Raw genomic sequence first — 26,989 nt, forward strand, 5'->3', positions numbered from 1 at the left:
CTTTGCTCCGGCAATTCAGGACTGCACAGCAGGCTTTACGGAGCTCCGCTGCATACAGCTGCATCCATTATGTCCACGCATGCTCGATGTCACGCAAGCCATCTTGAGAAAGGGACACAGATGAGCCGGGTTGGTCTAAATCCGATTAGCAGATATTTGTTTTGTGTGTTTTTTTTTAGTCCAAATCAAGTGTTGGAGGTTTACAGTGATGCGCTGTGAGGTGCAGTGCTGTGGCTGTCCATGTGTGCTGAAGCCTGCAGCCTTTGTCACTTCACCGATGCCAAAGGGAGCAGAGACACAGCTCAGCCTGCTGCCCACACACACAACATGTGTTTTCTTTTAGCAAATTAAACGCACATAAATCCATTACACATGCACACATATACATATCACCATGACTGAACACTTAATCATGCAATCCAAAAAAAAATATATCGCATTTGCCAATGGAATTCATGTTTAACCTTGTTGTCATGTTTTGTCATGTGGTTATATATATATGCATACATACATACACTACATACACTGCAGATATCGCAACTTATAAAGCAATAGTAAAAAGCACCAGTTCTACAAACATCATAAGTGTGTCCCTGTCAGTGAGCCAAGTCAGTGTGAGACCGCAAGCAAAACAATAGGGCCGTGGAAGTAGAGCTCCGCCTAAATTACAGCTGTTATTTATATCAATTACACAGATTGTGTTTTGTTTTGTTTTTTCCTTTTATGACATGACAAAATATCGATGGTTAAACATTTGCCATAATAGCTTTAACCACTGGGCTTCCATCAGAGTAATTGTACATTTGAAATTGGAAAATGTCCTCGGGCTAATCCAAAAAGTACACAGCAAAGATCAAATATAATTAAATACTGTGGAATTAAGGTGTGCAGCTACTCTTATTTCTGTCATAATCACCACATAATGACTTACTAAAGTAAAATGTGTGTGGCATATAAGGGATGGATTTTACGTTTTCATGTGAAGGTATTACAATCACCTATATCAATACTTCTATCAAGCCATTACCTGGATATTATGTTTGGAAATAGCATGATATTACTGTAATATCATCTCCCTATTAACACGATATTGCTATTGTTATTGCCAAGCTGGTAATTATGTTGGAAATAAGGTATATGGTCTTAATATAATATTACATCCATTTTACAGTCATACTATTTCCATGTTCCAAGTGCTACCATATAAAATGTGCACAATCACACTCACACAGAACACAAAGGGCACGTTTTAGCGTCAACAGAGACTTTGATTACCAAACCGTCTGCATCATCAACTGATCTAACACCTGTCAACTTAAGGCGCAGACATATAGGTGATAGGCCCGTTAACAGGGACATAACCAGAGTTCATTGAACATGCCCTTGGCTAGTGTAAGCCAGAACAGTTTTATGAGGAATAAACTTACTGGCCTTTATGAGTACATGCTGATAAATTTACAATTTTATTAAAGAAAGACCTCGACAGCTAAACGAGGCCTGCAGGGCTCATGGTGATATCGAGAAAGGTCACTGAGACGGAGGTGCAGAGCGAGACTTTGTTGGTCAATATTGATACGCTGTCAGATGACAGAGTATCACCGTTTCCACAGCCAAAGGAGAAAAAAAAGCTTTTTGTGGGGGGTTCTTCCCCTATCCCATTCTACCAGTTTCTCCATTCACAGAACCACATTGGCAGAGCAGGCGATGTTGCGGAAGTTTAATTTCCATAAACAACAACTAACTGGACATCTGTAGGGAAGGATAAAGCCCAGGTTGGCTGTCGCCGTGCAGCAGTTCTCTGTTGATAGGCCTAACACTGGCCAACACTCACACGATTGGCTGACGAAAGGCAGCAGCTTCCTTAATGGTTGGCTAGCAGTGAGCCAGCAGCCAGCTCACAGGGGATAAGAGTATCTGGCAAACCTCAGAAGATTGCGTGCTGGCTGCCAAGAAACCGTCTCATGATTGGTTGCAGCAACTCCAGAGAGAACTGATTGTCCTATCAATGCCCACAGCACAGGCTGTCTGACGGTGCTGCCTGCTGGATGGCTCGGCAATATGCAGCTATCCATAACACCTCCAGGGGGCATATGTCCATGTCTTTCAGTGTGTACAGTATATGTGAGTGTGTGCCTGTACACCATCCATAACTTTTCCATTGAGGAGGTGAGCGGCTAAGCCCTGCCAGCAAGCTTTAACACCTCATTATTCTAAGCCAGGCAGGAAATGGGTTTTAGAGATCTCTCAGTGTGCTCTGCTCTTGGAAAATGAGGGTTACAGGTTTTCCAATATCAATAGCACAGTCCTAGGGAAAGCCTCTTCAGTTCAACTCAGCTACACTCCACCAAAACTCAAACTCGTCACGTAACTGTAATATCAAGAACACAAAGGGTCTTGTACTAATTAAATTTGGGGTATAAGAGTTTTTGAGATTTAATGACTTTGAGGTTTTTTGGTGTTTTTTTCCTCACCCCAATGGAGTCTTGTTAACTGAAGGGTGCTTATTCCATGTAATATTAAATACAGATCAGCAAAATTATGAAGATGAAAAATAGCAGTGCCTAAAGCCTCATTAGGTGGTTTTCTCAGTTTGGGTGAAAAATGGAACCGAGTTTGCTCAAAGGTGCTGATGGGGGGCAGAAAGGAGGAGGCGCAAAAGAAGACGGATGCAAAAGGCAAATATTATACTGGGTGAGGATTTTTTTCCCTATGCAGACACTCACTCACTCATCTTCTACCACTTTATCCCCCACATGAGTGTCGTGGGGGTTGCCGTGGGGAAAGGAGGGGACAGGTCGCCAGTCCATCACAGGGACAAAACAACCATCGATACTCACACTCACACCTTTGGTCAATTTTGAGTCTCCAATTTGCCTAATCCTCAAATCTGCATGTTTTTGGAGTGTGGGAGGAAACCAGAGAACCAAGAGCAAACATACAGAATAACAAGTTATTTGTTATACTGTTATACCCGTATAACAAATACTGTTATATCTTATTCACTTGATACAAGAGAATAAGCAAGCAGACCTCACATGATTTCAGGTGTAACAATAGCTTCTGATGTACAGTGACAAAACTAAGTGAGTCGTGGATGTATGATCTTCAGTTGAAAGAATGCCCTACATAATGTGTCTGTTTGCTCTCCTGCAGTACTTTAGTCACATGACAAAGGAGTCAGTAAACCTCAGTACTGTTAAAAAAATATCCTTATTTACCCTGTAAGCCCGGTAAGACCCCAAGCACGATGTAACGTGACACAATAAAGTGTTTGCCAACAGCAACCAGTCACCGGAAACTGCAGGAGAACCACCCATTAGCCCGAGTGTGGTCATAGACACTGGAAGTGGAGTTGTAATAAAACTGATTTTATTGCATAAAGGATTTCAGCTTATATGTGTGGGATTTCATATTTTTATATTCTTGCAAACAAAAAGAATGGGCTTAATATGGGAATTTTCTGTAAGACACAATACATTTACCACCACCCACACTCTTAGAAATAAGGGTTCCAAAGTTGTCCTTCTACAAGGGACGAGGTTCTACCTTGAACCATTTGCTTCTGAAAAACCCTTTCCAGAAGAAAGGGTTTTTCAAAGGTTCTTGGTAACACTAATGGTTCCAGTAAGAACCATTTTGATCAAGAAAACCCTTTAAAACCCCTTTCCTGAATAAAGGGTTTTACAGGGGTTCTTGGTGGAACCTTTATAAAAAAGTTATACCTGGAGCCAAAAAGGGTTTTCCTGTGAGGACAAGCCGAAGAACCTTATGGTTCTACTTAGCCCTTTTATTTCTAAGACTGCATGACGTGGTGTCTATCATACTGTCTGGAGTGGAAAGGCTCATAAAAAATATGCCTGTGGCATCTGATGTTTTCTTTTTTCTTTTTATGTAGTGTATATAGGTCGGGAGAGAGAGACAGTCCACTTTTGGTCATGCATCTACTGTGTAGACTGTGTAGTTTTTGTCATTTAAGACTACTAAAACCCTTATTTTGTTTCAAAGAAAAAACAGCTCTTGTCGGGAAGAGTATTAGCATTTAATATTATGCAACTGAAAACAGTGAAAACAGATGATCTGCATATTCTATCATCATGTCATTTACAATAATTGATGCATAATTGATCATCAATAATCACATTCAGGGGTGATTAATCAAAGATTTAAGTAAAAAAATGTCTCGATAACATGGTTGTCAGTCGTAATCACACGTATTAGAATGTAGAAATCGTCCTCAGTGCAAAAACAATGACATCAATTATTTATCAGTTGGTATAGTCCAGTAGTCACATGTTTAAAAGATAAAAAACAGTAAAAACAAGATTTTGTGTCGATTTTTTTGCTGAAAAAAACGAATTGATCAAAATGAACTTTGTTTTATCAGTCTATGTTTGCAGATAAAAATCTCTGAAACCAAGTAGATTTTAAAAGAACATCAATTTATTTAACTGTTACCAATTATGTTTTGTATTTTGCTGGAAATAGAGGAATAAAATCATAAACGACATAGGCCCAAATCAAACATATTTGACAACGAATAGGAACCATCTAAGAATGATACATGCTTATTCTTATTAATGTTCATTTTAGAGTTGGAGGACAGGATATGAGCTCGTCTCATCATGACTGGTTTTGAGGATACATATAAATATAAACAGAGGATGAGTCACAGTCTTATCCTAAGTCTGTTTTGATGTATCCTTAAGTACACGCTTTAGGACACAGGATATGCCTAATGGACCCTCAAACTGAAGTAATGAATAAAAGCATGTGCACATCTACTGCATGTATGGCTGAACAGACCTCTGTTTTGTTTTTGTTTGTTTTTTTAAAAACGCTGTAACATGCATCTTCTCTTTTTCCTCAGGGCATAAAGACCACCTCATAAAAAACTTGACACCTCATTCATCAAACACAATTATTCCTTGAACAGACTGTGCGACCGAATCACGACATAATAAATTTGCATTGCGACAATAACGTGCCATAACACAATACATAACCATTTCATTTACTATTCACTTGGCTCTGACAAGTCTGATAATTCAATCCAATTAAAACGGTGTTCGTATTTAATATATTGTTCCTGTTTTGTCTGGCTGTGAGTTAGCGTGAACAAGACGTGTGCACCCTCTCAAATTGACTCTGGTGCAAAGAACAAGCAGAGAGAGGAAGGAAAAAAATGCAAAGGATAGCAAAGAGGCAGAGAGCTACATTTTTTACGTATTAGTCCACCAGCGGCGATTTGAAAATGTGCAAATAATGAGCTGGATCGCAGGGAACGCTGTGCACATACTAGTTGATTGTTATTGTATGCAGTCATATGAAGTGTGCAAAAAGCCAAGTAAAGGGAGACCAAGTAGGCCATGTGTGTCAGGTCAGTCAACAGACTGCAGCAAGAGGACGGGTCATGAGAAGAGGCAGCAGAGCAGGCTAATGTGTTCCATTTACAGCGTGGTTGGATCACGGCTGCGGACTTCCTGGCACACACTCCCACTGAACACCAGTGTAGCGACTCTAAATGTTAAGCACATTGTTTAATAGTCCATTATGTAAATTGATATTGCTCATTGACTGTTGTCCTTGGCTGCCCACACAGTGTCAGAGAGAAAAAGACAGAGATGTACTCTAACACAGTGGAGGGCTAATAGGCTATGCCATCGCCGCTGTTCGGAGCTGGTGAAAAATTGGCCAAAACTTCCCATCTGCTTCACTTCCTCCTACCAACACGATCTACCCACACTGCTCAAGACACACTGAAATGAGGATACAATCACAGTCTTGTATCGGGCAGCGAGTGAGGATTTTGCAACACGGTCGGTTAATGATATAAAACAGACAAATGGATTGCAATAAGAGGCTGAAAAGACAGAATTCGTGGTATTTTGCTTGAGAAATGAGCGCGACACTGAATACATAAACTTACATTTGAAATGGTTACAATGGAGCCTGATATAGTTCTACAGCTGGACATTTACTGCTGAAGTCACCTGAGACTTTTTCCCCAGTCAGCCTAATGGGAGGAGTTTGTCTCTTTTAAAGAAAACACAGATGTGAAAGTTGTACCTGTGACTACTGCTGTATTTAAAACGTTAGGTTTTCATTCATTCATTCATTCATTCATTCATTCATTGTCTACCGTTTCATCCTACATGAGGTCATGAGGTCAATCCCTGCTGACATCGGGTGAAAGACAGGGTGCACTAAATTCATTTTAGTCTATTTTGATAACACTGGTCAACACCAAATGTATTGTTTAAGTTTGTTTTAGCTGACTTGGGATAATTTTCATGTGCTGAATCCAAAAATCACATTGGTTTTGCTCAATCAGGTCAACTTTCTGAAGAAAGCTACAAAGCTACCGTTTTTTAACATCTTTGTTTGCATGTACGGGTATTTTCACGTCATATGATGCAAAATTATTTTATATTTCTTGCAACAAACAAATTCTGAAGATTTTGCATGTGCCAGCTTATGTCTAATTGTTTTTTTTTTATATTACAAGTGAATGAAATGGCTTCGACTAGAAGATCTTGCAAATATTAGCCTGACGTATTCTGCTACATCTGCGGTGAAAACACCATTGTTCCTAACAGGAATGTGTTAGAAAACATTTTTTTTCTCCTAAAACATTTTTTTGGATGAGAAATATTAACTTTGAAAAGACATAGACTTTCAAGATTTCTGATTGTTTTAGCTTGTTAAATGTGAAAATGTTCTTAGTTTCCTTGCTCCACATAACAAATAAATCATTATAATTGAATCATTTTGGTTTGTGGACAAAACAAGACATTCAAGAACATTATCATTTCCAGGTTTGACATTTTTTTTAACGAAAATAATCGTTGGTTGCAGCTCTAGATTTTTTTTAGTTTACTGACATGTTATGGACCAAACGATTACTCGATTAATCGAGAAAATAATCGACAGAGTCATTGTTTATGAAGATAATTGTTAGTTGCATCTCTACATCCTTTGCCAGTCCATCGCAGGACCAACATAACCTCCTGTATGTTTTTTGGACATGTGGGATGGGAACCAGCAACCCTGTGAGGCAACAGTGCTGGCAATGTGCATCACTGCACGGCCCACTCACTCGGGTTTGTTGCAGTTAAATACATGAACAGTGGTATATGCAAATTATGTATGCAGCACAATCATACTGCTCTACATGCCGTTCCCATTTGATGCTGAAATCTAATAAAAATGAAAGAAACAAAGAAAATCAAAGCGGAAGACACTGGGAAAAAAATAATGAAATATAAAGCTATTATACTGTATGTGATATTAGGGAAGGCGAACACTACATTCTGACTTCTGACAGTTCTCTGAAGCCTCTCATCCTAAAGTGCAGATATTTGAAGAGAACAACATTTCTATTTCTGGGGGGACAATGCAGTGAATAAGAAATCCTTCCCCCCTTGCATTCAGACAAGCAGTAAAATTAAAATTATGGATGGGTCATACATCATTGAGCATTACTCGTGCAGTTCTGTGACTCCAAAACACTAATTAGATTTCCTGTGCATCCATTCAGAAGACCTCATTTGGACAGGTATGGACAGCCAAGAGACAAGACAAACACACACCAACAGAGACATTTGCATGATAATAAATGGCACAAAGTCCAGGCTTGCATCATTTAAAGGTTGCACAACGGGATCTCTGTTTGACGTTTGCTTTCCTTGACATAAAAAAATCACACCCTATAGCTTTTATGATGCTATGAAGAACAGCATCCCTCCTGTAAACAATCCACTGGAACCTGATGATTTATTTGTGGGATAAAGAATAAATAACGCTCATCTATCAAAACAAAGCATTTCTCTTTTTTTTTAAAGAGCAGTTTTTTTTGTTGTTTTTCAGTGTTTACTGAGACCAGCATTGCAGCAACAGCAGCTCCTCAATAATGAATCCCAGAATTTACAGCCGATCACTAATTGACCCATTACTATATGAAACGCAAATCTCGTTCTCAAACTGAACAGCGCAGCAATAGGTCACAACCAGCAAAAACCATACAACTCCCTGTGAATCTAGCTGCTCGTGTTTAATGGGGAAATTTGTTTTTTTTTTGTTAAGAGATGCACTGATAATATGATTGTTAATGATCGGGATTTAAAGGTCCCATATTATACCATATTTCTCCAAGTTAAACTAGTTCCGTGGTGTCATAATGAACATTTGGTCAAAAAACCATAAGGATGAAGCACCACAGCAGTTCAACTGTTCATTTGGTAGTATTGCGTAAAAAAGAAAAACGAAACTTAAGGGACAGGAAATGACATCAGCCACAGAGGCTACTGGGAGCTAACAGCAGTTAGCATTTGGAAAAGTGATCATTGGCAGGCTCTAGAAGGCCATTGCTGTCATATATAACATGTATCCACTGGACAGATAAATCCTCTGAGGCTGGAAGTTTGTGTAGCACTCTGTGCTGCACTGTGGAGCCAAGAATAGAACTTTTCGCGGACTTTGCATGTTTTACGGACAAAGCGGAGCTCCACGAGACAACAATCCCAGGAATTTAGCATATCATGATGCCCCAATGAGTGCGGAAGTCAACATTGTGTTTCATCTCCTGTACTTAGACTGAGGAGGACCACAAAAACATGAGTGAGTCATCTATTTTCACACTTTGCCGACTGATAGGGCCTCCAGAGTCCCAAATATAAGGATTAAAATGATTAAAAATTTGATTTTGCATAAGATGGGACATTTAAATGATGCTCACACTTGCATGAACCAAGTTAGAATAAAATAAAACTTCCCTGAGAGAGGAAAAGCACACATAGAAGGCTTCATATATGGGTCCTTTTATTAAGAAATAATTGGGACCTACAGTAGATCTCAGATGCAGACCACCTGCTGGTCCATGTGCAATCCGATGCTACGTGAGATGACAATAGCCCCCACCAGAATGAGATTATCTCTGGGCTGTGGTGAACCGGGCACTCCCATCAGCTGTGTATCTAAGGAGGTCAGTGAACCCCTATTTCACTAATCTCTGCACACCGACACACCTTAAGAGCCTGTATATAAACTGACATCCCCTCACTGGACTTCATCAAGACAACGATGGACTTCAACACAAGTGTTCCTGTTCTCCTCCTGCTGCTTCTGGGCTCCTCTAAAGCTCACGACGACAATGTAAGACAAATGAATGTACATAATATGTAAATATAGAGTGCTGTGAAATGAGGAAACCCAGTTGAATTCCCTATATTTTTTTCTCCCCACAGGATCATGGTGCTGTTCATGGTAAGAAACCAGACAATAGCACACACATTATTTCTGAGTTTTCAAGCGATTAATACCGAGTTGTGCAACGTGTGCTTTTCCACTATTTATTAGACCTATCAATGGAGCAGTCTGCAAAGGAAGACTTCACCGCAACTATTCTGAGGATGAACAATGGTGAGAATTCAATCAAGACGCTCCAAGGACAGTGAGGGAACATGAGCCTTTCATTATTAGTGCAGATGTTCTATATTGAATAAAGGAAATCATTTAAAGAAAAACAAATTTTTTTTAACTAATGTTCTGGGGGGGAAAGCTAATTTTCTTTCATTTTTTTAAAAGCCTCCAGTGATTTTCTGCTGGAAGGAGACGTGATAATTCCACAAACCAGGAATGCCATGAAGTGCTTGGGTGAACCGTACTCCTGCCTGTGGCCAAAGTCTGCAAACGGATACGTGGAGATCCCTTTTATTCTGAGTGAAAAATACGGTGAGTTCAACCGTTCAAGGTGATTAGGAGTCGATAAAGTGGACCGAGCGTTGTTAACATGTCGCATGCTTTTGTCCACAACTTCAGACAATTCAGAGAAGACGCAGATTGTAGCAGCCATGAGAGGCTTTCACTCAAGAACCTGCATTCGCTTCATCCCACGTGTGACTCAGCGGGCGTACTTAAGTGTTGAACCGAGATATGGGTAAGTTTACAAAGAAAAGAAGGCAAAGACACTGGGTGCTTGTACTGTAATGGGAAACTCTTGGTAAATTGTAGTGGGAATGATACACAAGTCATTATATGGACATTCATAGGTAATATCTTCAGGCTTTATAAAATAAGTCATGCATTTTTGAGTCAAAGTTGTGATTGATTTTATAGTGTTTTTTATTGTCTTTCTTTTAAACAGAAGTGACAAAATTGACAGTTTTCTTTCACTTTTGTTCATAAAAATGAGCCAAGCAAACTTTGAAATGTGATGTATTTACAAATTTCACAAATTCAATCTCATTTTAAAGGTTGTCATATTTACCCTATTTCTCCAAGTTAAATTAGTTCCCTGGTGGTCAAAATACCGTAAGGATGAAGCACCACAGCAGTGGATAACATGTATCCACTGGACAGAAATATCCTCTGAGGCTGGAAGTTTGTGTAGGACTCTGTGCTGCACTGTCGAGCCAAGAATAGAACTTTTCGTGTACTTCTCGTCAGCACTCTCGTGTTTTTTTTGGCAACTGGTAGGGCCTCAGAGTCCCAAATATAAGGATTTGAATGATTAAAAAGTTGATTTAGCATAATATGTCCCATTTAAAAGATGTTAGAAGTTGTTTCTCAGGTGTGTTTATTATAGTTGGTGAACATGTCATCAGATTGACTATAGGTTGTTCTGAAAAAGGGGATGTAAGACACTCTACAGTATATTGCACATTCTTATCGCCTTTGTATGGAAAAATGCAGCCTAATTGCTCTGTGTTCTAAGGGTTAATGCATGTCTTATTTATTTTTTTATGTAATCAAAACATTTAAGTACTAACTTTATGAGAATTCAATTGCTTAATTTCACTTTAACTGCTCTCTTTCTCCTGTCCAAGTAATTAAGTAGAGTATTCCACTCTGAATACAACCGAATCTCTCATTTTTATGTGATAAGACCCATTGCTTTTATCAGTTTGTTTTAACAAATAGTTGCCGGCCAACGAGCAAACCATTAATGTACTATTTCAATCCATAAAAAGGTAAATGACTACCAAATGCTTTGTTATTTTGCGTGGGCTGATGAGCACACGGCACAGTAACACGACTGATGCAGACACAGGGTCAAATAACACAGAAATGATCTTCCTCTCACTTAAAAACATCTCCATCGATTGTCAGTTCTCTCTCATTTGAATTACAAATCTATATTTGACAGACACAACTCGGCGTCCTGCTAAACACCATCGGAAAACTCATTATTTAAGCATGTGTGCGCAGTGTCGCCGACGACTTGAATGACATAACTTTATTAATCAAATGTCAAGTTGCACGTTGCATATTAATGATCGCTGTCTGTTTCCCCCCCCTCTGTCTGCCGTTAGATGCGCCTCTTTACTGGGTTACACCGGTGACAAGCAGAGGCTGTCACTGCAGAGATACGGCTGCATAAACAACGGCATCATCCAGCACGAGCTGATGCACACGCTGGGATTCTACCACGAGCACACGCGCAGCGACCGCGACCAGTACATCAGGATCAACTGGGACAACATAAATCAATGTAATAATCTCAGTACACGACTTCAAAGTTTAGATTCATTATTATACCAGAATATACTTATTTGTTTTTGTTTTGTTTTGAACAGATTTTGTCTACAACTTCCGTAAAATGGACACGGACAATCTCAACACTCCGTATGACTACTCCTCTGTGATGCACTACGGAAGGTGGGATAATGTATTTAACATTAAAGGGGGCATATTAAACTAGTTCCCTGGTGTCCTAATGAACATGTCTGTGACATGTGTTGGTCAAAATACCATAAGGATGAAGACCCACAGCAGTTCAGAACGCTCGGTTTAGTAGTTTCACTTTAGGTCCACCTTAAAAAAGAAAAAAAAAAGGTAAAACAAAACTTAAGGGACAGGAAATGACATTAGCCACAGAGGCTACTGGGAACTAACAGCAGTTAGCATTTGGAAAAGTGATAATTTGAAGATTCTAGCAGGCACATTGCCATCATATATAACATGTATCCACTGGACAGATAAATCCTCTGAGGGTGGAAGTTTGTGTAGAACTCTGTGCTGAACTGTGGAGCCAAGAATAGAACTTCCGGTTTTCGGACACCGTTGCCCTCGCCAGAACTCTAGCATGTTTTAGAGACAAAGCAGAGCTCTACGAGACAACAATTCCGGGAATTTAGTGCATCGTGACGTCCCAATGAGTGGGGAAGTCAACATCGCATGTTTTATCTCCTGTACTTAGACTGAGGAGGACCACAAAAACATGAGTGAGTCATCTTTTTTCACACTTAGCTGACTGATAGGACCTCCAGAGTCCCAAATATCAGGATTTAAATGATTTAAAAGTTGATTTTGCTTAATATGAGACCTTTAAATCAAAGCCTTTAACACAGAGCTTATCGCATACGATACGTTCGCGCAAGCGCACTTTGTATTACAGCAATTTTGCAACAGTTCTAGCGGCTTCTGAAAGATGAGAAGTTGCAAGTCGAGGCACATCATGTGGTTATTATGGTAATTTCACTCACACTATTGTAGCAAGCCAATGAATCAGTGTCTTTGTCGCCAGAGAGGGGAAAACGCCTGTACATAGTTCCCATTATTTGGCCTGTTTTTAGACATTGAGAATGGCATTTTAAACATGTTTTATATTGTTCAAATTTAAAATTTAAAATGCGAAAATCTGGTGTTCATGTACAACTATAGTGTTTTTGTTGTTGTTGTTGTTGTCATTTAAAATTGATAATACACTATATTGGCATAAAGTAAATTGAAAATAACTGCCAGATATCGAAAGTTATTCTGGGAAAAAAATGGTTAAAAATTCCTTACTCACAGGACATTTTATGGCAATTGTATGGTTAACTTAAGCAAAAAACATTTTGAGGTTTAGGTCTTAACCTGAAAAAAAGGAACATTTTTGAATCATTCTTTGTTTTTGTCTGTAGAACTGCCTTTGGGACGCAAGGCAAGGAAACTATAACTCCAACCTACGACCCGTCTGCTACCATCGGGCAGAGAGAGGGTTTATCCAACATCGACATTTACAGGCTCAACAAACTCTACAGGTGCTGGGGCTTCACTGGATAGAGAATGACATCATTACATTTCCATTCTGACACCTGTCACTGTAACGTGACAGAACAATAATTAAAAGTTGGTATCTGATGAATCCATTGTCTCTTCATTTACAGCCAAACATGTCTGATGGCTCTTTAGAATGGGTGTGACAAAGATTTTACAGAACAAAGTCAACCGAATAAATTTGGGGATAATTTATAAGACAGAAAGACTGCGTTTCAAACTGGGGGCAGCGTTTGATCGACGCGGGCATTTATTCGCCGGGACGGATCAAACAAAAGACACACTCAAGTCAAATTATGGGACATGTAGCGATGTTAAAACACTACAAGGCAAAATATGTTCACTCCTCCACATCAATTTTGACTTGTTTTGTTTGTTTCTTGAAAGCCCTCGACATCACAGACGCTGAAATGTCAAAAAAAAAAAAAAGGGGGGTTCATTGTCTTTGACATTATTGATTCACAGCCTATGATGATTCAAAATCAGCAAAATCTGACAATTACTGGCAGAAGAATAAAAATATCCATTATCATCTTTTGTTTTATACTCTTTTAACGGTGAAAGACAAAAATACTCTAATTTAATTAAACGTTAAATGACTTCAGGGCAAAAAAAGTGTGGAATTTGAACACTAGTGGAGAGTGCACTATTCTATCAGGGTGAATAAGTACAGTAGAGCATATTTAGTGAGCCAAAATGTGCAGGGTTGTGTCTCTGTAGATGTGGTGAAGACACAAGGATAAACTCTTCTCTTACTACTCCCAAACCCTGCAGAGAAATCAGCCTCTTTTTTCTTCTTCTTAACTCGGCCACAACCCACACTCTTGGAGATCTGATTTCTTTCTCTACCCTTTGAAATCCCACGCATTGTTATTCTTCTGTATTCACCCCAGTGAGAGAGAGCAGTGCTGGGTGAGAGAACAGTAGCAGGGTAGTGTCAGGAGGAGGGAGGGAGGGAGGGGGGGATAAGGGGACAATACCGAGGAGAGAGATAACAGATTCATATTAAGCAAATTTTCCTTCCTCCTCATGATGTATGAATGCACTAAGACTCATGACAGCGCTGCATGTCTTCCTCCAGTGTTCCGGCTTCAAAACAGCTAAAGAGGTCACGGCACGAGCAGAGCCGAGCTGAGAGAGAAAGCCATTGAATCAGTATAGTTCCGATGGACAGGCCCTTTAATGTTTCATGAAGTAATTTCAGTTCATATCAATCGTTCTGCCCATGAAATATTCAAAATGTACTTGTTTATTGAAATATTTAACGCCGCGGCTCTGTTCACGCTCCAAGAAGCTTGGAGAGTCTGTTCAAACGGACGATAAATTAAAGCATTTCTCCAAATTCTGATTCACATAAAATCACCAATGAGCCAAAGATCCATAACTGAAGTACAAACAGGACTATGAGTCTGACATAAGTGAAACCTCATCATATGGAATGTTTCATATTTCCTTTGATTGCTGTGATACGCGGGCCCCTTTAAATTCAATTCAAAATACATAATAAAAATGTGCTTTCACGTAAAATGGAAAGATAGGAGCCTGCAGCAGTGTGTTTCCTAGTTTCATCAACTGTATGTTTCATCCCGGCTGTAAAGGATTGCTCTTTGACCGCACTTCAAAGGGCGTAGTGGATACGGCCAGCACAGTCTCCTGTAGGATGTGCTCTAATGAGAGGAGGCTGAATGGAGCCAAACGCAGTCTGAGGTGTGATATCACAGGTGATACACTGGCAGACCATAACTGCCGGCTGGCTGACGAGCTCTTACCACCGCGTTATTAACACGGATCAGCGTACCTGCCTCTATTCAAACATGATAAGCTTTAACACACAGCTCCCTTCAGTTCACTGTGACCTGACTCACACCCACCAACAGGAACTAAAAGGTTCTCTCAGTGCTGCTATCATATAAACCAGTCCATCCTTTAGCAAGTTTTCTCTGTGCAAGGTTTACTTTTAACCTTTCTGAAAAGCGGGGGGAAAAATGCATTATTAAGTTAATCTCAAGTTAGAAGACTTTGGATACTGACAGTTTGCATCATAAATCTCAATCCTGCTCAGTCATCACTCAATCACATTCAAACAGACACAAATGTCAAGACTGACACTGTTATTGTATTGCAAATATATGCCCGTCAATCACGCCACGTCAACGATTACGCCACAAATCCAGGTCGACTCCAGAGCGACCATATAGAGGATATTCTTGCTCAATCGCAGTGAGCAGTTCAAGGCCACGTCCCCTTTCCCGAAGAAAGGGTTTTTCAAGGGTTCTTGGTAACACTAATGGTTCCAGTAAGAACAATTTTGATCCAGAGAACCCTTTAAAACCCCTTTCCTGATTAAAGGGTTTTAAAAGGGTTCTTGTTGGAACCCTCCAAACAGGTTCCAGGTGGAACCTTTATAAAAACCTGGAGCCAAAAAGGGTTCTCATATGAGGACAACCTGGAGATCCTTATATGGTTGTACTTTGCACGTTTATTTCTAAGAGTGTAGTTGCGCTGTAACTCTACACCAAAAACAGAGAGGACATTGCAAACATTACAGATATAATAACGGAAACGAAGACAGAATGAACCGAGCCAGAGGAAAGAAAGGCAAATAATGTCTGTTTGTTTACATTTACGATTCGTGCCGGTTCCGTGTGCATATTTTAGCAACTTTACAGACGGAACGCCTCTCCAACAAATAAAGTATGCATATTCACCTAAACCCATTTCCGTGTGGACGGCCCCTAAAGCTGCTGGTTAATCTAATCTCTTTATAAATCCCTCAACTGGAAAATATGTTTGTGTTACTGCAGCACAGTTTCAGGCACCTTACAAGAAATAGAAGATACAAACAGGTGTACAAAGAAGGAATGAACTATTAGAATACAATATTACAGGTGTGTAAACATTTAAAGCTCCTATAGTTTAGTCCAAAAGCACATTATGTGTGAGTTATGGAGGTCTACTTACATACATACACACACACCAAAAAAAAACAGCGTTAATTGGAACTTCCGGTCTATGAGAGCTTTAAGGTTATACACCATATAGAAAATAAGATATAATAACATAGAAAGTAACCAAATTAATTATCAAAAATCAACAACAATGAATATGTAGTGTGATGTGCACGTACGCATTAACAAAAAAAACAACCTTACATTCAAACTAATAGCATTTCTTATTGTCCAAATGATACTAATAAATCCCTTAATTTGTTCAATTAATCTCTATCATGCTTGGCTGGGGCATGTAATGACTCTAATAAAAGCCTGAAAACACAATTTCTGTTATTATTCCATTGTAGTGGTGTAATGAAGTAAAATATTGCTATGCTGCTAATCCTCTAATACTATGATTGCATCTAACTAAAGCTATCGACTTATGTGAGATAGTTTATATAAAACATTAAAACTTCTTTATGGCCAAAATGGTAAAGATAAATTATGACCGATAATTAATGGACTGTTTTCAAACACACATGGGGAAGGTATGGACCTTTCAGAGCTAATAATAACATACAAATCATGTTGGTTTTGTTCCTGGACATAAAAGTCATTCTACTAACAAAGAGGTCTCTGTAAACACAGCGGGGACGTCTGCTGTGTGGCGTTTGTCTGCTTTCAAACAATGACCTGGTTCATGGGGGAGTCAGCTGTTAAGTGTTCCTGTTTGAAAAAAGATGAAAGCAGCGCTCACTAAAAAAAAACAAACATAAATGTAGTTAAGGACACAATCAAAAGAAATAACAAATCAGCATCTAGACGTTCTGGAGGTCTTTGTTGTCGCCCCGTCACACCCAGCAGAAGTGGTTAGCCGTCGGTGGCAAAAAAAAAGAAGAAAGAAGACGAGCGCGCTGTTGTTAGAGCTTTCATGACGTGTGACTAAGCTTCTCTTTGCAGATCTGTGGAGCCAAATACAAACTTCTAAGACGTCTGGATCCTGGAACAGCTTGCTGACAAGCTATCTGTTTTCCCTGCCTCCTCAAATCTCATAATTTTATGCAGCGTGTTCCCTGAAACTGAGACTGTGACTGGCATTACTAAAGGACATTTCAGAGGACGGCGAGATACAGCGATGTAGAGATTCTGACTGAAGACGAGCGAGTACTACAAACCTACATCTTTACAGGCCGCGCGGCGTTTCTGTATACGATAGCAGCCTCGTCTGTGTCAAAGACGACCGATGTGTTTGTTTGTTGAGTTTTATTTAAAGTCCCGTGTAAATGTGTAAATCAGACGGAGGCATTACACTTCAATTCCTCTGAGCTGTGTTCTCAGAGCTGCGCCACATCGCTGCTGTTTGTCAGCGCTGAGGAATCGCAGCTGTCGAAAATGACGCGCTCCCATTAGTGACAGAATTCAAGCTGAGACGGAGCCAGACAGAAAGGCACTGTGGGGACAAGATGATAACAAGGTACTCAGTGGAGGTTTGAGGGATGATGTTTGTGCATCACTCTCCATGTGTGTCTGATGAGAACAGGACAACGGAGGAAATGGAGGGGTTAAGATGAAGACGGAGAGAGAGAGAGAGTGTGTGTGTGTGTGTGTGTGTGTGTGTGTGTGTGTGTGTGTGTGTGTGTGTGTGTGTGTGTGTGTGTGTGTGTGTGTGTGTGTGTGTGTGTGTGTTTGTGTGTGTGTGTGTGTGGAGGATAAAAGAGACAGAAATGGTTAAGGAAGGAAAAAGGATGGGGGAGATATATACGATGAGACAAATTGAGGTGGAAACAATGAGACTGGGGAGCAAGGACGAGTGACTCGGGCTGTAATCAGTGAAAGGAAACGGTGAAACATACAAATCAAAGTGGTGACTGAACCAATTGAGTTGACCAGAGAGAGAGATGGAGACATTCACACAATACTTGGCAGGTTTATTCACAGGGAGCAGATGATCGCTCATCATTTCACCTCTGAACTATCATGTGCATCAAGGCGCAGTCATGTTACTGTAACTGCTGCAAAGAAAACAATCTAATGATTGAAAGAAGTGACATAAAGTGCATTCCATCATTTAGCTCTTTCCGTCCAATGCTGTTAGAGGAGGAAAACACTACACCAGCGGTTGTTTTAGCAGTTGAGTCAGAAATACCAACCTAGTAGAGCTGCGCAATCAACATGCACAATATACGTAACGCAAAAGGTCAATACATATCGCTTGAACTGCGTTCAACTGCGTTTATATTTTCATTTGACCATTTCCTTCCAATATGGTGTTAGTTTGGCACACTCAACTTCTTTAAGACAACTAAAATGAGAGAAAAAGTAAAAATTATCTTTACATTTATTTAAATTCTGATTATTTTTGGAATGTTACTGATTTCAACAGTTCAAGCAATAAGGAATGTTTTTATCTAGAGTAGCAGAAAATGTTAAATGGATTAATTTATCAGTGTCTGCATAAGATGCTGACTGTCTGGGTCTATGCTAGCAGCAAACCACAGTGTTCAGTATTTGTTTATTTATCGCAATTGATATTGTCATGGCCAGTTTATAATTGATTATTATTGCTAAATAAATTAATTTAATGAATTTAGAATTTTCCAGCTTCTTGAAAATATGTTCTGGTTTCTTTGCTCCATACAACAAAGAAATCATGGATTTTTCAAACACACTCATTGGTCGCTTTAACTCAACAATGTCATATACCTGTATACCCATATAAATCCTCTATGGCTGCAACAAGTATTTGATTAATCGATTACTAAATGAATCATCAAACATCTTGAGTGTTATTTCAATCATTAAAACAAGTTTTCTGATTTCTCAGCTTCATAAATGTGAATATTTACTGATTTCTTTGCTCCATATTATAAAGAAATCGTAAAAACTGAATCATTTTGACTTATGGACAAAACAAGACATTTGAGAGACATCATTTCAAGGTTTGGTAAACACTTTTCAGACATTTTACGGACCATACAAGTACTCGATTAATTGAGAAAATAATTGTCAGGGTAATTTTAACAGTCTTTCAGCTTCTTTTTTTCATTACTGTATTCAAACGTAAGGGTTAAATCGATTATAAAATGAATCATGAGTTGCAGACCTCAACATATACAGCTACATACCCAAACCCACGTTGGTCTATTTTTGACCCAACAAACAAAAACTATAACCTTTAGAATCATTAGTTACTTGACATCGAGAGGACAGAGGTTGATCCTTGGATGAGAGGTGAAACATCTTCAACTTAACTTAAAGCAAGTTCAGACACATACAGCCAACTAGAGTAGATGGGGAAACAAAAGTCTGACATAGAGAATAAAAGCAGAGACTAACACATTAACACAAACACTGTGATTACAGAATCAGCACCATGGACAGCGTAAACGGCTCTATATCAACAATGCGGTAAACATTTACTGCACAAAGCTTTATTTACATCAGCGTACACACGGCCTATATTGTTTCTAAGACGTGTAATCCTACTCTAGTGGAGAGTGGTTCAGCCTAAACCAATTTAAGACTCTTCGCCGCATTAAGACATCTGGGACATAACAATGAGGCGAAGACGTACACAGCCGTTTGCAGGTGAAATTACACTTACGACGTATAGATATGAGAACAGTTTACCGCAAAATTATGCCGAGGTTGTTATGTTGGTGCATTATGAGCTAAAACAGAATCAAAATGCAATTCTATGGGCAACCTTTAAATGACACACGGCCGTCCGCTCTACAGAACAATAATGTGGCATTTATCAAAGAACAGGAACACTGTGTGGGTGTGTGTGTGTGTGTGTGTGTGTGTGTGTGTATGTGTGTGTGTGTGCCTTTGGGATCTTTAAAGGCATAGAGAAACTGGTCCTAATGAGGCAGAGCTGCATTTTTGAGAAAATGGTTAAGTTTAGGGTTTAATTGACTTGAATTATGGGTAGGTTAAAGTCGTGTATTACCTGGTTATGGTTAAGGTTAGGGATAATGCTTTGTTTAAACTGTCCAAATTAATGCAAGTCCTGGAAAATAGACAGCTGCACGAACCGCGTTTGTCTGCGTGTTATGAGCAAAAAGCACTAAAAGCAAGTTGGAAAGAGCACGTGACCATGTGCTGCGTGTGTGAGCCGTGTACCAGTGCATTCATACATGCATGCTAAAGGTGGGATTGCATAATTACTCCTATAGAAATATAATTATAAGCTTGAAATGTGGCAATTATAGGAACGGAATTAGACTGTGACTTGGAGGAGAAGCAGCGCGGATGACAGGTTCCAATCTCCATTAGGTATTTCAGGGTGTATTTATCTGATGCTTTAAAGAGCATCTCTTACTGTGGCTTTAACAAGAACAACACCTGGTCTTTGGATTTCCAGGTGATTATGATGGTGTTAGACTTTTACTTTACTCTCTTTGTCCTGAGTAGACAATACAGCTGCGTTGATGTTGATCGTCTGACGACCAGGCCTGACTTTCAGTTGATTTTAAGCCCTCGTTTTTTTGTAAAGTTGTTCCATTACACTTTTAAGTCAACAAATGTTTCATCATTTAACAACTGTGGTGCAAAGAACAGCTGTGTTATGACGACGCAATAAGAAATCAAAATAAAAGAGTAAATAAAAATTATAAAAAGTTTTTAGTCTACCTTCTTTTCTTTTTTTTATAGCATAAACAAATTGTCCCTGCAGAGTTTGAGATATTGTTTGACTTTTTTCAGCCTGAGCGTGGAACTCAACGCTTATTACAAACAAAAAGCAAGGATCAAGATCCTCACAAAAAGCAACTAAAGCACCAAAAGCAAAGCATGCAGAAGGTCAAAAGTCACCGACTGGGATTGAAAATGTTATTTCATTGAAATTCACTTGGACGGCATGTTTGCTGGCTCTTCTCTGAGCTGATTGTCTCCTCAGACCCACTTTCCCCCGCATACTTCCATCATCTTGCCGCAGACAATCGGAAAATGTAATTTCTTTTGGTTGAATGAATGGTTTGGAGAGTGCATGAACGCCAGCTCAGGCAATGTATGTCTCTCTGTCTTGGTGCAGAGCACACTCTTCAAAAGGACATGCTAAAACAGCAAAAAGGTCAAATAGTGTGCGATACAAGGGGGATACCTTCAGGTTTTGTCGAGTCTTTCTGGTCCAGTCAGTTCTTCTGGGGACAATGTGAAGCGATTGAAGCAATAACATTTTAACACACAGGGAAAATAAAGTATGCAAACACTGCCTGTGTGTCACGACTACACACAGCTACAGCCATTCAAGGCAAACCTGAATTGCTTTTTCTCCTTTCACTTTAAAAATATGTTTTCACTCAGGAGAAAAGCTAATCAGGATTGCTGTGTCTGATCTCTTCCCGCTGCCTTCAATATAATTTTATAGCTACGAGAGAAATACTCTGTTTCTGAACAAATCCATTTGAGCTGTGTTTGAAACCCCAAATAGGAAGTTTCCCGGAGATTGGCAGAAATACGCTCATGACATGTTAAAGCACCAATGAATTCTAAATAAGAAGCCTCCCTGCCGTAGCAAAGGGAACGGCAGGCAGCGTCGTGTGTTGTTGTGGCCGTGCCCTCTCGCTCTCTGTTTATTACGTCTGTTGCAAACTGAAGGAGGAGAAGGAGGGGAACAAAGGATGTTGCAATTCTTCCAGCAAACAAACCTTGACGCAGGATTTGGGGAACTGCACTTCTCAAAATGCAGCAAGAGGAAGCAGGCAAACAAACAAAGAAACACTTGGCAGCCGTTCATGCAATGAGGATATAGTTCATCATTTCTTTGAGAGATGAAGAAGATGGCACTGGTGCAATGCAACAGTGCACAGCCCCCCCCCCCCCCTTTACACTTCACTGGTTCTGATTATGAGTCCTTTCATCATTTTGTTCAAGTGTGAGTATATGAGAGTTTTCATGTCTGTGCATAAGTGACAATGACATGAGAGGAGCCTCTTCAAATTGAATTGTTTGCTGAAGCCAGGGTGATGGTCCTTTAGTAATTTACTTCCTTTCTTCGGTTTAAGTATCTTCAAGTGACAGTCACACAGTGCATTTGGTGTCACGTTGATAACGGGATTCGTGGCTTTGAGATATATGACAATCTTGCAAAAGTCTCAGCCCCAGTTTGCAGCTAAAAGAGCATTTCGGTTTTTAAATGAGTCGCTTTAATAGTTGGCAAGAAACTAGTTCTTTATTTTTTGCACTTCCCATAACTAACTTCACATGTAGTTTGCCAGTATTAAAGCTCATGCAGTGACACCCATTAGAGCATGAAATTGAGCAGTGTTACTTGGCATTATACAAAATTGACAAGGGAGAGAAAGGAGGGGAAATAGTGACAAGAGAACGAATGCAAAGAACACTGTGTTCCTATACGATGTTGATAAAGCTGTCAAGAGTTCAACCTTGACTTATAATCATTACAAATTTGTCTCTGACAAAAATATTGAGAGTTTAGCCCGCTGGATCAAACAATATTCAACGACGCCTGATCCTAATACATTCAAAAAAAAGTATTAGGAACAAAACTAAATTGCAGAGTTTGCACACACACACAGAGAAATACTCATAGACACACAGCAGATATCAAGTAAAACTACAAGATATAATCTTTCCTCCTGGAATGTAATGCATCAGAATGAACTGCACTCGCGTACTGTTACTTTTCCACCAGTGGGAACAATTGAAGCCCACATATTCCTGCCTGATCAACCCAGCGAGGACCAACGTCGTGTCCACATTTAGCAACATCACCAATTAATAATCAATTCTAATTACACTGAGTCGCATGCCTCAATGTTGAAATAAGCAGCCAGTGCTGCATTCACAACTGCAGTCTGCCGTTATGTAAGCAAAACCCAAAAGACAAACACTAAAAGGAGAATGGGCGTTGTGTGGAGGATCATTTCACAAATGAAACTTTGTGAATTAATGAAAGACTTCAAACAACGACGCTCACACTTATAACGTATAACAGTTCATACCAGAAACCGGTATTTATTTTTATTATGATATGAATTTTTTATGTACCGCAAGACTGGTTAATGGGGGGGGGGTTGTCTGCCTTTTCAATGCTGCACCACACAGGCTAAGGGCTTGGTTGGAGAAGCAACGGTGGTAGTAACTGCAGCAAAGAGCAATTTATTCCACCACCTTAGCAGAAAACATGTGTTAGAGCACACACACACACAAACATACACACTCAACTGCGCTTCGGTCTCGCTGGAGCACTCACTCATGCTCATGCATAAAATACGGTTGTACAGCATAAAACTGTTGAATTTTGAAATACTGTGATGTTAATTTTTGGTCATACTCTCCCTACATTGATAAAGTGTATGTATGAATGTGGGATACGTGTTCAGGCACATGCATAGTAAAATAATCCACTGTGTAAATAAGGCCTGTATTACAAAGACTGTGAGGGTTTTGAATTTAAACATGAGCCGTGCCGTTGTGGGTTGGTTGTACTTGAGAAGACCACAGTTATAAACTTCCACATGTGCACCTGAAACGTACTGCAGAACTACAACATCTGTGAAGTGGCTGTGTGTAGTAAGGTCATAAAAAAAAACCCTGTTTCTCCATGGAGTGTAAAATCGGAGGGTTTCACAATGTGCTGAGAACAGAGAGCAGGGGAGGAGGAGTGTGTCTCCAGGGTAATTCAGCTCTGATCGCGGCGCACTGTCATGAAAGTCCAAGGAGGGGAAGCCAATGCATCACACTGCAGCTCTGTCCAGAGTGCACTCTTATGATTGATCACCTCACACTCCACTTTAATTTAAAGTCAAAGGCATCTATAGATACCTGTCAAAACGGAGCGACCTGTAATGTCTCCTCACAGGCCAGGACCTCCACTTCTTCAAATGAGAAGACGACAAACACTGAGCAGAGCTGTGGCAGCACAAGTCCAGGACTGTAAGCAAGAGAAAGAAGCCGGGGCCTGGTGATCACTCATCGAGCCGTTTGGTTTCTGGCAGCTGTGAAAAAAAGTCTAAGGTGTTCGCTGGTGATTTGAGACCAAGATGGATTGCGGCCGATGAAGTCCTGTTAAATGTCAAGTGAGTGTCCACAGCTAACAAAAATATAAAGCAGATATGGTATTAAAAACTCACTCTACAGGCCTCACTGGTCATGAATAAACAGCAAACATTTGTAAATGACCCCAGAGGTGAATTTTAATGCACCTTAATGAACTACTTCCATTCCATCCATCTTCTACCACTTTATCCTCCATAAGAGGGTCATGGGGGTGCTGTGCCAATCTCAGGTGACATAAGGTAAACCCTGGACAGCTCGCCAGTCCATCACAGGGACACATTTCTTTGACCACCTACTCTCATACTCACAACTATGGTCAATGTAGAGTGTTGCATTTACCTAATCCCCATATTGCATGTTTTAAGACTGTGGGAGGGAGCCCAAAAACCCAGAGAAAACCCACACACACACACACGGGGAGAACATGCAAACTCCATGCAGAAAGACCCTTGTTCTGACCGGTGTCTTCTTGCTGCAAAGGCAAGAGTGCTAACGACTACACCAACTGTGTGGCCTTTAATAAACTACTTGTGTTAACAAATTACATCACATGATTAAAGACCAGAGCATTATTTTCTGTTACTCTTCTAAACAAAAGTGGCAAAATGTGCTTTCCCCTTACACAAATGGAATATTCTAATGCTTGGGAGGATCCTAATCATTAATAAAATAACAAATAAAACATGTAATCAGAATTGGCCAGATCAATTACCGATTAGCCTTCACCAACTCATCTGTAACCAACGAATCCTCTGGACTTTTCCATGTGGCCTCCAACTATCACAGGCTTATCATTAAAGCAGACCCTCAGGGTCCCTGCTGGCAAAACCCTATTCTGGATTGTTGTCTGTGACCTCCACTCATGCATTTACAATGCAGGACCTTGCCCTGCAGGGCATGACAGAGTATCAGGAAGCTGGTTGCCTAGAGCAGGCAAAGTAATGAATATTTGACATGATCTCAGGTTAAAGGTCTTACAGGCAGTACACAGCCACACATGTGCACTTTGGACACTGAGAGACCTGTGAACCATAAGCCGTGTTTCCATCATGGTATTTGTACAGTACGGTCAGAGTTGCGTTTGGAGTGAGAACAATACATTCACTTGGTAGGCGGGGTGTGTGCTATGCCCAATGGCTGCGTCAGCAAGATACGAAGCATGGCGTTGTACCTGTGACGACAACCAACAACTACATAAAACGTGACAACAACGGAGGACACCCAGCAGCTCGTTCTTTCCTGCTCAGCTTGTGGCCGTTTGTCTCAACAAGACGTCAAGGTTTGTATGATAATAGACTACAGGTGTTGAAGAAACACCGGTCGCAAAAGGGGTGACGCTTTTCTGTCGCCCAATCAGCTGACTGTTGTGGGTGGAGCCAGTCTAGCTCCTCCCAGATCATATGTACCATTTTAGTCAATACCCAATTAGTATTTTTATACTATTCCTAATGGAAACGCAAAAAAAATATGTACAGTACCATTCCAATCAGTGAAAATGTAGCTATAAATACTTCCACAGCAGGAAGACAGTTTAGCATGTTTGTGTCCACCATTGTCATAGCAAAACATCACTGTTGTCATCTTCTGATTAGGAATCACAGCGCCATTTGCTAGATTCCTTAAAACAGTCTGATGTGCTTGTAGACTTCATTGGTTAAGTAGCTCATGCCTAAAACAACCTCAAGCTCAATTTAACAGCTGGTAACTTAACAGAGCTATTAAGTAACTGTGTGATTTTTAATCAATTAGATCATACATTGTTTTTAATAGTAGGTACTCAAAAGTCAGTGCATGGCAACATGGTCACTGATGAGGTCACCGTTATTATTATTATGAAATGGGGATGTGGAGCGTGGTGGTCTGGCGTCAACTGGCGCTCGTCTAAAACACTTCAGTCCACACTGAACTTCATTCAGCTCCATCACGTTGTATTATCCACGAATAATAGCGGGGTCTTAATAAAGGCAGACAGAATCCCTTGTGTTTGCAGCACAGAGAGGGCCTTCACATTAGCCTTGAGCAAACTAACTCGCACAACACCCACGGTAAGAGAGCAGTACGTGTCTAGTTTTGTTCTTTTCATATGCAGCAAACTATGTCTGATCTGATCTCGCCACGTCATCCTGCTGCTGCTCTAAATCCGTGTCTGCACTCGCACAAACGTGTGCATGTGCACATGCATTATGTGCGTCTGCCTCACGGAATCAAATTTTTGGACACAATCCATTTAACACAGTAAGTGATATGAGTGCCCGTGCCCCCGATCATCTGACCAGAAAACAGAGAGGGAGTAAATCAATGTCCAGTCATGAAGCCTAAAGGGTCAAAGGAGAATTCTCTAGGCAAAGCTGAGCATTGCGCTACGACCAGATACTTCACAGAGCAGCACGACAAGCCGACAAAACGGTTTACTCATATTATCAAAATGTTCACTCAAGAACTTATTTATCAGCTGAAGAATCCAGTTAACGGGTGTATTTGCGTCACTGTGTGTTGTCACATTTTGCTTCTCTGTACCGCCGCTGTATCCACAATACTTTAACATGTTGTGACACACGACGTCATCAAGTGCCACATTGTAAAGATACCTCACACTCAACGTCATTTCCACTGTGCACCTTTCAAAGCTGTCCACTTCACTTGAACGCTGCCAGCGGGGGGGAATTCCACAGTCAGTGTTGCAGATCATAAAGGCTTTTATTGACTTGTCTTGCGCGTAACGTTATCATCCTTCCACGGCAAACTCAAATGTGAGCCTGACGTGCGTTACATGTTCGGCTTGAGAGCGCTCAGGCCAAACTGTCTCCCGCTCTTTACTTAACGGTCCACTCGGTGCCACAGGCGGGACAGAGCTTCTCTAATAGTCGGTGCTTAGTCAAAGTAGACATCCCTAAAATGTAAAAATCAATCATGGGTGACAGCTCATTTGGGCTAGCTAACAGAGGAAGGCATAGAAAGAGAATAAAAGGGTAGAAATTCCAATTACACACTCG

At 40.2% G+C, this 26,989-nt stretch overlaps 2 protein-coding genes across 2 annotated transcripts in view; one reads left to right on the forward strand and one right to left on the reverse strand.

Moving 5' to 3' along the window:
* Positions 1-26,989, reverse strand: part of LOC310935101 (MAM domain-containing glycosylphosphatidylinositol anchor protein 2) — a gene marked incomplete at its 3' end in the record, with an annotated part of 167,480 nt that overhangs the window by 118,697 nt on the left and 21,794 nt on the right. The gene's annotated exons all lie outside the window — the stretch shown is intronic.
* On the forward strand, positions 9,079-13,044 carry LOC310934989 (low choriolytic enzyme-like; the record flags this gene model as incomplete). The annotated part of the gene is made up of 8 exons (XM_083898811.1): positions 9,079-9,150; positions 9,243-9,261; positions 9,355-9,417; positions 9,583-9,729; positions 9,817-9,934; positions 11,310-11,488; positions 11,574-11,655; positions 12,903-13,044. 8 exons carry the CDS (start codon positions 9,079-9,081, stop codon positions 13,042-13,044), a joined length of 822 nt encoding a protein of 273 aa, XP_083754937.1.

This window comes from Microchirus variegatus, assembly GCF_963457635.1.
Source record: "Microchirus variegatus genome assembly, chromosome: 12".
Lineage (NCBI taxonomy): Eukaryota > Metazoa > Chordata > Actinopteri > Pleuronectiformes > Soleidae > Microchirus > Microchirus variegatus.